Below are 11,860 nucleotides of genomic sequence, written 5' to 3'. Positions count from 1 at the left end.
CCTGATGAATCGTGGAAAAAATGTTGCTTGGAAGGGACTGCTAGAGGCCAGCTAGCCCAGCCATCCGCTCAAAGCAGGTCTAACTTCAAAGCTGGATCAGTACTGAAGGTCTTGCTCAGCCAGGCTTGAGTATCTCTGCGGAAGGAGATTTCACAGACCTTTGTGGGCAGTATGTTCCAGTGCTTAATCGCCCTCATGGTGAAATTTTTTTACTATTATTGGAATCCTATCTCAGGTGGAGGGTTCTCCAAATCCACACTGCTCTCTTGGGAGCTGTCTTTGGAGTGAACTGTCATTGAAATAAAATCCCTGGACACCGTCATGAAGAGGATTAATTAAAAGCAGTTGCAAAACAGAGCCAGGGACCAAGCTAGCAATTAGGCAGCCTGGACAATTACAAGTCTGGTGTTGAAGCTCACTTCCTGGCCTGTCAGTATTATAAATATTTTGCATAGCTGCACATACTTTCCTGAAAGAGACAGACTTTATTATTGTTTTTCTACCCATGACCCCTACTAGGTCTCTCAAAAAGGCTGTGAGCCTGGGATTTGGGAACGAATGCCTCGGAAGCTTTGCCCCTTTCTGCTGCCTGGGATCAATCATGCATGGGCAAGAGAGGTTCCTTCAGAAGCCCCTGGTTAGACTAACTGTAGGGAGCACTTCAGAAAACCCAATGGACATAGCTGCAGGGGGAAGAAGCGGAGCCTAAAGCCTTTCTGCTGCTGGCAGTGGCAAGCCCTGCGCTCTGTTCCAGCAGATAAGTAGTGACCCAAGCTGAGCACAGCCGGGTTGCAGGGACAGCACTAGAGTGGACTGCTGTCCCGCCTGGTGAGCTGCCTTCCCGGGACAACACAGGGGGGGTCCCACTTCCACAGGGATGGGCGCGAAACAGTGACCAGTGTCACTGGACCTTGTCTGTACGAAGGCAGTTTCCCATACCTCCCCGTCAGCCGAAGAGCAGTAACGTCCTCCAGTGAGCCGACCCCAGCGTTCTCCTCTGCACCAGCACCAAGCCCGGCAGGCGTTGATAAATTGTTTGGTAACCTCAGCTGTAGACACACCATTAAAAAGTAGAGAAAAAATATTCTCTTTTTTCTTAGGGAATTAAATCCAATGTCTAAATAAATCACCATTAATAGAAGAAATTATAAAAGAGAGGGTCAGGGTGTTACATGGATGCTGCTGGTCTCCTTACGGGAACAAGTTAGCTATGTTTTCTTATTTTTCCTGCAAAGATGTTAAGAGCTGTGGGGATGTCAGTATTTTTTAGGTGTAGCAGGAATCATATGGCTGTCAATGGGTTGCCCGAGATTGAGAATTAGACAAATTTTTAATGATGCTCCTTCAGAGACAGAGCCCAGCGGCCTCATTTTGACCAAAGCATCTGAACTGGCAGAAGAGACGGGTAATTCCAGCGAGCAGAATCGGAGGCTGCCTGCTGGGAATGACACCACGTCACCAGCACCCCAGAACCGCCAGACTCTTACAGCTGCCCCTTGCAAGCTTCTCCTGTCTCGAGGGTTGCTGATGTCCCCATCTCTTGATCCATGTTCCCAAGTATAGCTTAGGATGATACCACAGGGTGCAATTATGCTGTTCACAGTGCCTGGAAAATAAAGTTTTGCACCACAGCTGCTACAGTATTTGGAAACTCATTTTCTGGAGCGTTGGATCTCAGTGGTAAGGCCCATGCTTATGGATTAAATTTATAGTTGCTGTGATCCACAAGATGCAGTTTTAGGTGAGAAAACGCTAAAGCTTGGTTCCACACGCACAAGGATTTCCCGTGGCGGCGCAAGGCCCACGCAGGAAGGGAAGCCGGTTTAATAACAACGGAGCCAAGATCAGCTGCCCCTTAAAATTCAGCGGGACACAAAATCGAGGCAGGAGGCGAGGACCTACCACCCCCTCACCGACCCAAACCCCTCAGCCGACACCATCCCCTCAGCGACGGCCGCTCTCCCCCCTCACCCCCTCACCCCCCCCCCCCCCCGCCTCCCCCTGAGGCGGCTGCGCGTTCCCGCTCTTTCCTCCCCGCCCGCCCCTCAAAGGGCGCATGCGCGGTGCTGGCGGAGGCCCCGCCCTCCCCCGAGTACGGTTGCGCGGGAACTTGCGTCAGCCGCCGCCGCCGCCGCCGCGTCCCGCTTCGTCGCTTCCTCCTTCTCCTCCCGAGGCGCCGCGGCGTCAGGCCGGCGGCGAACGGGCGGCGTTCCTCCTAGAGGGAGGCCGGCCGTTGCCGCCGCCGTCCGCCATGATGAGGCGCACGAAGCCCGAAGTGGAGCGGTACGTCGCCTCCGTGCAGGCCGCCGCGCCTTCCTCCCGAGAGGTGAGGACCTCCCCTTCCCTCCTTGCGCCGGTACCGGGGGTGGTCGCGGCGGCCGACCGACCTCCCCCCCCCCCGCACCCTCCTTCCCCTGGCTCGGTGGGGTCCCCTTCCCCGCCTCGCGTGGCGCCGGGCCTGTGAGGGGGGAGGCTCGGCCTCGGTTTCCTGAGGGGAACGGCCGCCTCCCGCGCGGCCGGGAGGCCTCGCTGCTCCTGCCGTGCCGTTGAGGGGGGGGGGGGCGGTTGTGGTGTTTCTGGGAGTATTTCCGAAGTGTGTATCTAGTCGGGGTTTCTTTAAGTCGAGGGAGGGAGGGGAAGCTGCTGTGAGGGAGGGGGGGTTCCCCTGCTGGAGGTGTTTTCCCTGACCGGGAGCGGTGGTTTAGCAGAGCCGTGTGCTCGCCTTTTACACCTGGTGAGCCCTGGTGTGGCGTTACAGAGCCCGCCAGCTCCCTAAGTACAGAATTCTTCAGTTTGGTGAGAGTGTAGTTCCTAAGTTTCCTGAGTTTTTCTTTTTTTAGAGAAAGAACTGAGATGGGGAACATGTGAGACACTTTCAGTTTTCTTTTATGTGCAGTGTGATTACTATTCTTGTCTGTATGACTGCTTTGTGAAATAACAGTATCAAGAGAGGCAGAACTGGGAGAAAATAATTTTCCTGCTCCATTTTAGTAAGTGGAGAGAGGGATGAGGAACTGCATGGTTGGTTACCATTTTCCATTATATCTGGAAATTGTTATACGGGTCACAGTAAGCAGTCTGATGCAATTCATGGGAGCTATTTAATCCTGAAAGATCCTGTTCTCCTGTTCTGAATTGATTTTATTGCGGAGGTAGAATATTCAGCAGTGTGTGTTGCATAGCATGAATGCATCCATGTTCATCATTATGCAGTGGGGTCTTTAGGCAGGGCCTGTGTACATCATCATTTGTACCTTTCCCAAGGGCAACAAAGTTCCTTTAGTTGACTTGGGTGCTGTTTAGACCAGAAGTACCTCACTGCCAGAATCAGAGATGCTGTTTAATTGTTTCAATATTCCTATTGAACTCAACAACAAAAAACCTTCCTCTCTTTCTGTTGTGCTTCAGGCCACCTGGTGCATATTTAGGTGGGGTTTTTTTGTTGTTGTGTTTAAGTAATGCTTACAACTAATTGTATAGCATAGTCAATGGTGGAAATAGTTACTGGTTTTCTTGTTGTGTTGATTTAAGGGGGGTTGCTTATAAGGCTGCAAAGCATTTATTTTGAGGTTTCTTTTCATCTGTGTTTAAAAGGAGATGCCAAGTGTGACTCCACTCTGACATATTTCAGTGTTTCCTTTTTACAATGTACTTCAAGTTTTCAGTCTGTATTTTTGAAGTGTCTTAGGAGGTGTGCTTTCATTCTAAACCACTTAAAATTTTGAACAAATAGGGGTGAGAGAGGGAGGGAGACTAGTAATTCAAGTGTATTCAAAATGTACACACTTGTTTGGAATCATAGATGTAACTGGTTTCAGTAATTCTTGGTTCACAAACAAAATCTGCTTTTGAACTGATACTAGGAGCTCAAGCTTTAAATTTCTGTCTGGTTTACTTCTACCTTGGGGTTTTTGATTGTGACTTAGTTCTTTAGCTCATTCCTTTCACACTCCTCCTCCTGTCCATGCTCCTGCCATCTTGCCCTCTGTCTGCTCTCTGTGTTTCTTTTTGTTTTCCTTTTGTTTCTTCCTTGTTCTCTCCCCCCCCCCCCCCCCCCCCAAAACCTTTGGAGATGTTTCACCTTTCACCTATAGGGTGTGTATGTTCAAGTTATCTTAGGCTGACAACATCAGAAATAAACTACTAGAGAAATGCACTTCTTACCCAAACTGAGAATGACTTAGGTAGAAATTGCTTTTTCCTCAAGTATATTTGAACAGTAGTGTCTGATGACAGTATACTACAGCAGGGCTAAATGACAGATCTCTTGGTTTGTAGGATTTTTTTTTTCCTTTGCTACATTGCAACAAAAGAGAGGAAATGTAGCTGACCCCATTCTTCCACTCTCTTTAATCAGAAGTGTTTATGAAATGTCACGTGTATACGGGCTTGTTGCTTGCTTCACTTGTAATCTCTATTTTGCCTTGTAGCCTTATAGGAAAAACTCTTGCTCTTTTCATTCTTAATGCTGCATCTTTCAAAAACAAACCTTCAAATATGAAGAGTGAATTTGAGCTGATAAATAGTTGTCAAATTCAGTCATTTAAAAGTATTATGCACTGCTGAAAAGAAGGGTCACCCTGTTTGAATTATTTTAAAAGTACCGTATGTCTAAAGGACGTCTCATGTTTTTTTTCCTCCTTCAGAAATCGATGAAAGGATTCCTCTTTGCTAAGCTTTATTTTGAAATAAAAGAATATGAACTGGCTAAAAGGTAACATGCATTGATGTATGTTTGTTTTTCTGTTCTCTAAAGCATAAGAGAAAAGGTAAATTAATATGAAGTAGACCAGAGAAACTAAGATGAATATCATGCTGTTTTAAGGTAGTAGTGAATGTCGGTATTGAGTGCCATTTAAATCTTTATAAAGCAACAACTTAAAAGAAGATTGGTTATGTGGTATTGAAAAACTTACCTGGTTGAAATGGCTTTTTTTCTCATTGTATTCTGTAGTTCGTACTATTTCTATGACCTACAGCTTTTTTTTTTTTTAAATAAACAGAAATACTTGCTGGCAAGTAAGTAGCATCTGTACATGTAAAACAATGTTGCTTCTTACTTTAAGGGTGAGCCAAAGTATCTAGAACAAAATACCTGTATAATTCCTGTATGGGAGATTAAGTTGTTATTATAGCTCGTGGGGGTTGGATTATTATTGAAAAATATTGGTCAAGTAACTGACTTTTTTTCCCCTCCATAGGTATATATCTACATACCTCAACGTACAAGAGAGAGATCCCAAAGCACACAGATTTCTTGGACAAATTTATGAGGCTGAGGATAACATAGAAAAAGCTTTTGGGTGTTACAAGGTAAGTACTACACTGACCCCTAATGTCCTGCTTTATTCCTTTGTAAGTGGACTTTTAAAATCCTGTGCTGAACATTCTCAAACCCATAGAAGAAAACATGTTCCTGGAAAAACTGTATTATTTATACACATTTGACAATAGAAGACATTACGAAGCATTGCAGAGGAGATTCTTCACTTGGTATCACTTGCTTCAGTAGTATATTTTTAAGTTGATTCTTTGTTTTGTTTTGTTTTTTCTGGACTTGATCTTTGTGCTACCTGCTGTTAAATTCTTCCCGTGGCATACATTGCCTTTTGGACTAAGGATCTGTGACTGTGGTAGAATTCCTTAATGTCGACTGTGATGACAACACGGATCTAGTTCCCACTACAAGACTGTAGGCCTAGTGTGGTTTTTGCTTGGTTGGTTTTAGAGGAGGCAGGGGCAAAAGGGAGGGGCAAATTAATTTTGATTAGGCAAGCATATAAATGTCAAATTCCCAATCAGAATGTCTTTGTTCTGGTTTTGGGGAGGGAGATGATGTGCTCAGAAGTCTGGTTGCCAACACAACTCCATGAAGTGCTATCACACTTCTTAAACTGTGTGTCTTAACTAGTTCTTTTTAAAAGTGTCCACATCTGGCTAGATTAGAGCTCCTTATAGTCTGCTGCCTGTGTATGGCAGTGGCTAGTGGTAGGTGCAGAGGAGCTGGCTTTTGCGTTGTTTTTCTTATGCTCTTCTGAAATCCAGCAGTTGTATCTGGGTGCTGTAAACTAGTGATAGCATTTAGAAAGGCTTTTCTTAATATATTCTATATTGATAGATCTAACTAATTTGAATAGCTGTGTCTGTCTGTAGGGGGATAACTCTTTCCTGTTCTATATAAATTGTAAAATCGAGTTACCCTTTTTTTTTTTTTCCTCCTGTGCATGGGGAAAACTAGCGTTCTGTGGAATTGAACCCAACACAGAAAGACCTTGTATTGAAGATTGCAGAGTTACTATGCAATAACGACATTACGGATGGAAGAGCAAAATACTGGGTTGAGAGAGCTGCTAAGCTCTTTCCTGGGAGTCCTGCTGTTTACAGGTTGAAGGTAAATTCCAAATTACCTCTGTTCTATGGCTTAAAGAAGCTTTCAGCATCTGACTGGAGTGCTTTTTGCATGTCAGCTCACACAAAACTCTCCCTGGCTAAGTTATCGTAGAATTTTTGCTATTAAATCTAATAGATGTTACTTTCTTTGCAGTCTGACATTTTTGTCTAGCTTTCAAGAAAGCTGCAGCTACAGGCTTTCACACCCTTTTTAATGTTTCAAGGTTAATCCTCTTCAAAAATGCTGAGAAACTGTGTTAGTTATCACATCTAAGAAGTTAAGACTAGGTAGGCACTACTTGATCTTTCTGTTGTGTCACTTGCAGGAAGGTAGCAGGCCTGTGATCTCAGACTTTCTTGCTCTACGCTGCTTTTTTGTTTTTAAATCTATATTATGATTAACTGCAGAATGTGAGAAATGCTGTCATTCTCAAATATTGTGTGAATGCTTTCAGTTATGCGACCTCACTTTTGCACAGGTATATTAATTTTGTTTAGCTAGGCAGCAACCACATTGAAGTCTTAAGATGTCTGGGGTTTAAGCAAGGCAGGGTATGCTGTCATTGAACCAAATGGTTTAACAAGCATTACTTACCGTTGGTAAGAGGCAAATTCTTCTAAGGATTTTCTTCTATGATAGTTATCTCCATTTTAAAATATGTATTTCATCAAACTTTATGTAATACTTGAAAGCTATTAAAAGTAGCGTAGTTTGAGTCATGTAGTCTACAGAGTGGAGCAAAGAAAACTCTCTGGTACTGTAGTTGCTGAAAAGACTCACATGGGAAATGAAATACTAACATGTTGCCTTCATGTTTAACAGGAGCAGTTACTGGATTGTAAAGGTGAAGATGGATGGAATCAGCTTTTTGACTTGATTCAAGCAGAACTTTATGCAAGACCCGATGATGTCTACATAAACATCAGACTAGTTGCACTCTACCGTTCAAATAACAGATTAAGAGATGCTGTGCTCCATTGTCAGGAAGCAGAGAAGAAAATACCTTTGCAGTCAAGCCTGGAATGGTGTTCCTGTGTTGTAGAGACATTTGAGGTGTTTAATCATGTTTTGATCCTGTGATAGTCTTCCATATCTTTTTTAACTGGTCTATTTCTCTTAGTGTCATTACTCTGACAGCTATTTCTCAAGTGATTTAACTCCTTCAAATGCAAGTCTGCTGAAACCAATGGAATTACAAAATACTTCTTGGTTTTTTTTAATTGGAATTTTCTCCCTAAAATTATGCCTTATAGAGCTATTGAGTTTCTAACTTCAAAAGCTGAGTTAGACAGAGCAGTTCCATTAGCGATAAAATTGCTCAGGCAAATAGTTCCCTGGAACTTCGCTGCTGAAGAATATGTTAAGGTCTCACCTGTGAAACTGGATTATGCAGTAAATGCTACTATTATGTTTTGGAGAAGTACTGCCTTGCCTTCATGGAAGGATGACTGTTCCTTATCCTGTGATGAACTTTCTTCTTTAGGAATATCTGGAATCTTTACAAGACTTGGAGTCCGATAAAAATAACTGGAGAGCTATCAAGAAAGATCATCTGCTGGCCTATTCCAGCTTTGTCAAAATGACACTTTCTTCTAGAGATGTTCAGGAATGCAGAGAGGCACTTGAAAGGTACTGTTTTAACTTTTCCTGTAGTTAAAAAAAAAAAAATCTCTAAGAATTGGGGGCTTGAGGGTTTTTTTTGGTTGTTTTTTTTTTTTTTCCTCCTGGGTCACAGAACAACTACCAAGCTTCTATTTCACTGCTTAACTTGTTTGTGGATGTGAGAGGAGCTTCTCTGTACTAGCCACTAAGGACTGTTCTTACTGGCTTTGAATCCCAAGCTATCTTTTGACAGAGACGCAAGCCTTGTTTGCATAGTCAACATGCAGCCATGCAGAAGACTTATTGATATCCTGGGTCAATTAACTTTGTACCTTCTTTCCCTTTAGTAAGAGAATGTTGTTCTGTACTTCAGCAATTGACTAATCCAGATTTCCCAGGCAATTAAAAAAAAACCAAACAACCAAACCCAACAAAAAAAACCCCAAAACCACACAAGAGGTAGTTTTGGGTGTTTATCAGCTTTGTCCTCATCATTTTGTTCTAAATTAACACAACGTATACTGGAATAATTAGGAACTTTAGGTATATAGTATAATTGGGAGGGAGGAAGCCACTTGCAGTAAGAACACTCTCCTTCAGGGAAAACTGGTGGTGTTACAGGGCCAGCTAAGTCAGCTGACTTCAAGACATATAGTCTGTGGCACACTTGGAGTAGTATGAAACAATGTTTCTAGTTAGTATATTAAGATCTGTGTTCCTTCCTTTCTGTTATCTTCCCTTTCTTACTGGCTTTTATTGACTTACCTTTGTTCTTCAATTATGCAATGGCTGTTATATTGTCTTTTGTAAAATAATAGTCTTCAATCTGTTAATCTTGAATGAGTATTTGAAGTAATACAGACAATGGATGAGGAATACTTAATGCCCAAGTATGTTTTATATTCTTTTTCTCCTCTAACATTGACCAAAACCATCTGGGGTTTTCTGTTGCCATTTTATTAGAGCCTTTCAAGGTGATAACATCTGAAGCACTTCCAGATCATGGCAATGCTAACAGCCATTATAGTTTTGTCATGTAATTGAAAGAGCATTTTAACTGTTTTCTGGAAAGCCTCTCCTGAATGGGGGTTGTATACTAGTCTCCAACTACTCAGATTTCTACAGTACTTTCTATTTCTGAAGAGCCTGTCTAGCTGTATTTTGGGCCTTTCTGATAAATGAAGGGAAGTAACAGTGCTTCCTGCACGTCTCTAAATCTGCAGTAGGGAGCAAGTTTATCCATGTGGTTTGGGAGAGTAGTTTTGAAAGCAGCTGTGCAAAGATGTGCTGAAAAAGACTGTAAATGTCTAGATAATATTGAATATGTTTACTTCAATAAACTATGTTGAGAGCTTTGGGAGTTTGAGACCATTATTGTACTTTCTGGTGCAACTCAGGTTTCGTGCAACAGAGACGGTACTAACCATTGACTCATCAGGTTACTTGATTCACAGTTAAATAACATCAACCAAAACCATCTGTTATAGCTTTTACCAGGACTCTGTTTAGAATGAGTCTTCTCTACATTTTAGTTTTGATCGTGTGCTTCAGTCAGTGAAACCATATGTGAACGGGCCGGATGAGTTGTCTCGTACCTTTGTGGAAATGAAAGGACAGCTGTACATGCATGCTGGAACTTTGCTACTGAAAATGGCCCAACACAATGAGGCACAGTGGAGAGTTGTGTGTGAACTAGCAGCATTGTGTTATCTGATAAGTTTCCAGGTAAGTCATTTTTCAGTTTATGCCTTTAGTTGATGCAGTTCTTGAAATGTTTTTGCTGTACATGTGTTGAACTCCTGTATTCCTGAAATGAACTAGTGTTTTTGTGCCAAGGAAAGACTCCCTTTTCACTCACCAAACCCTACTCTTTCACAATTCTTTAAAAGGTTTCAAATAACATGAATGGGGTAAAAGTGTCTTCAGCTGTTTCCCTCGTCAGAGTAACCTGATTCTTAAAGGCTAGTGAGTTTATTTCCTACAGTATATTCCCTTTTCTGTAATACAGCTGAACACATATGTTAAGTATTAGGTGTATTGCTATAGGGAGGGAAGGGTATGAACTTAATAGTTCCCATACACTTGTGTAGACAGCAGCTAAAAAATCAAGCGTAATTCTTTTCCTTATGAAGTAAAATTGATTGTCCTTTTTATGCCACTGCTTGCATTCCGGGTATTACTTTGCTCTTGTGTGCACTTAATGTTACTTGCAATAGCTGTAATTGCCCACCTTGGGGGTTTGTGTGTTTTGAGTGGGTTTCCCACTCACTTCCCCTCACCCCCCAGGCATCTGTGATACCGTACCTTCAGAATGAATTATGGGGGGGGGGGGGGGGGTTCTGTAGTTTTCTAATGCTAAAAAGAAGCTTGTTTCCTAATTCTTAAGACTAATCTAAATGATCCGCTCTTATTGTGAAAAAGTTGTAACAATTTTCTCCTCACTTTACCAGGTTCCTAAACCAAAGTCAAAACTAATAAAAGGGGATCAAGCTGGACAAGATGTGCTTGAAATGTTGGCCTGTGATCGAAAAAGCCAGTCTGGTAATAAAAATAGCTACATAGTTCCATTTTAGTGTTATGGATAGTTACTTCAAAGGCTAAGCGGTTTGTTAAAGAATAGATTTGTTATCCTGAAATGTTAGCAGTTCAACATGCAATAAAATATTCTAGATTCTGACAACATGTGTAAAACAAAACAGTAGTTTGATCCTGACACCTAAAGGTTTGGTTTTTTTTTCTCCTCTTTAGCATGCTGGTAGAGCGTGTTCTCTTTTTTCAAGTGTGGGTTTTTTCCCCTCCTTTTTGCCTCTCCAGCACACTACGATAGAACTTAACTTTTACAGTCTCTTAATCTATTGGACATGGCTTCTGTCTGCTGATGCTATTGTGCAAGTATTGTTAGCTCCAAGAAGAAAAGAAAATATTACTGTTGCCCTGTCCTTTCTATCCTCTTACTTGTTCATCAGCTTTGCTCTTTCTGCTGCTAAGTATAGGCAGTTTTTCAGTCTACAAACTCTTGCAGTGCCTAGATAAAACAAACGAACCCACTAGATGTCAGATTCAGTTGTTTCAGAATGGATTTTGATAAGACAGACTTCTACTTGTATTACAGCTACTTATTTTAAGGACAGTTGCAATGCCCCTTGAATAGTAATGATAAGAAGACGGCTTTGTTTTCCCAAAGAACTGGATTTACAAATGCCTTGGGATTGTTGTCACTAAAAGCTTGGAAAGCCTATGTGCTGAAACACTGACCTAATTACAGGGAGAACAAAACTTAATAGTCTGTAGGTTTCATAAGGGGAAATCCTGATTTCTGCCTAGCCTCCGGTAGCAAGAGCAGTGTATCAAATATTATTTTCCTTATGTTCACTGCTTTATTTATGTGAAGTGATATTTTTGTTTTTTAGGTCATATGCTGCTGAACTTAAGCCGTGGAAAGCAGGATTTCTTTAAAGAGATTGTGGAATCATTTGCAAACAAGAGTGGTTTGTTTACATTGTTTGATAGCCTGTTTGAGAGTGGAGCTTCTAAAGAGAGATCTTTTATTGGCACAGATGATATTGGAAATGTCAATACACAAGCACCAGTGCAAGTGGAACTTAATAAGTATGATATTGGTAAGAGGTGTTACTTTCTGAAACTCAACACAACTTTCTGTAGCAGAAGCTCTTCTACAAATACTTCATATTGCAACAAAAGACAAATACCTGGAATAGCTGTCAAAAGTTGCCCTCCTGTCCTAGGCAAGACTTGCACTTCTTGACTTTGCAATAAAGTCTTACTTGAATAATTCCTTAAAGATTTTGGAGAAGTTAATAGGATTGCTAAAAATAGTTGCCTGTTGGACTGAATATGGTGAGGATG

General features: G+C 41.9%; 1 protein-coding gene across 3 annotated transcripts in view; it reads left to right on the top strand.

The window, feature by feature from the left end:
- The first annotated feature begins 2,130 nt into the window (after positions 1 to 2,130).
- Positions 2,131 to 11,860, top strand: part of RGPD4 (RANBP2 like and GRIP domain containing 4) — a 34,165-nt gene continuing 24,435 nt past the window's right edge. For all 3 annotated transcript variants that reach the window (XM_075057460.1, XM_075057459.1, XM_075057458.1), the window contains exons 1-9: positions 2,131 to 2,326; positions 4,647 to 4,714; positions 5,202 to 5,313; positions 6,239 to 6,391; positions 7,214 to 7,444; positions 7,875 to 8,020; positions 9,526 to 9,718; positions 10,444 to 10,534; positions 11,404 to 11,613. In XM_075057460.1, the coding sequence (XP_074913561.1) occupies positions 2,252 to 2,326; positions 4,647 to 4,714; positions 5,202 to 5,313; positions 6,239 to 6,391; positions 7,214 to 7,444; positions 7,875 to 8,020; positions 9,526 to 9,718; positions 10,444 to 10,534; positions 11,404 to 11,613 (1,279 nt within the window). In that variant the 5' untranslated portion in view covers positions 2,131 to 2,251. The remainder of the gene's footprint in view (positions 2,327 to 4,646; positions 4,715 to 5,201; positions 5,314 to 6,238; positions 6,392 to 7,213; positions 7,445 to 7,874; positions 8,021 to 9,525; positions 9,719 to 10,443; positions 10,535 to 11,403; positions 11,614 to 11,860) is intronic.

This window comes from Buteo buteo, chromosome 25 (assembly GCF_964188355.1).
Source record: "Buteo buteo chromosome 25, bButBut1.hap1.1, whole genome shotgun sequence".
Lineage (NCBI taxonomy): Eukaryota > Metazoa > Chordata > Aves > Accipitriformes > Accipitridae > Buteo > Buteo buteo.
The sequence above is the reverse complement of the archived record's forward strand: the minus strand, read 5'-3'. Positions and strand labels throughout refer to the sequence as shown.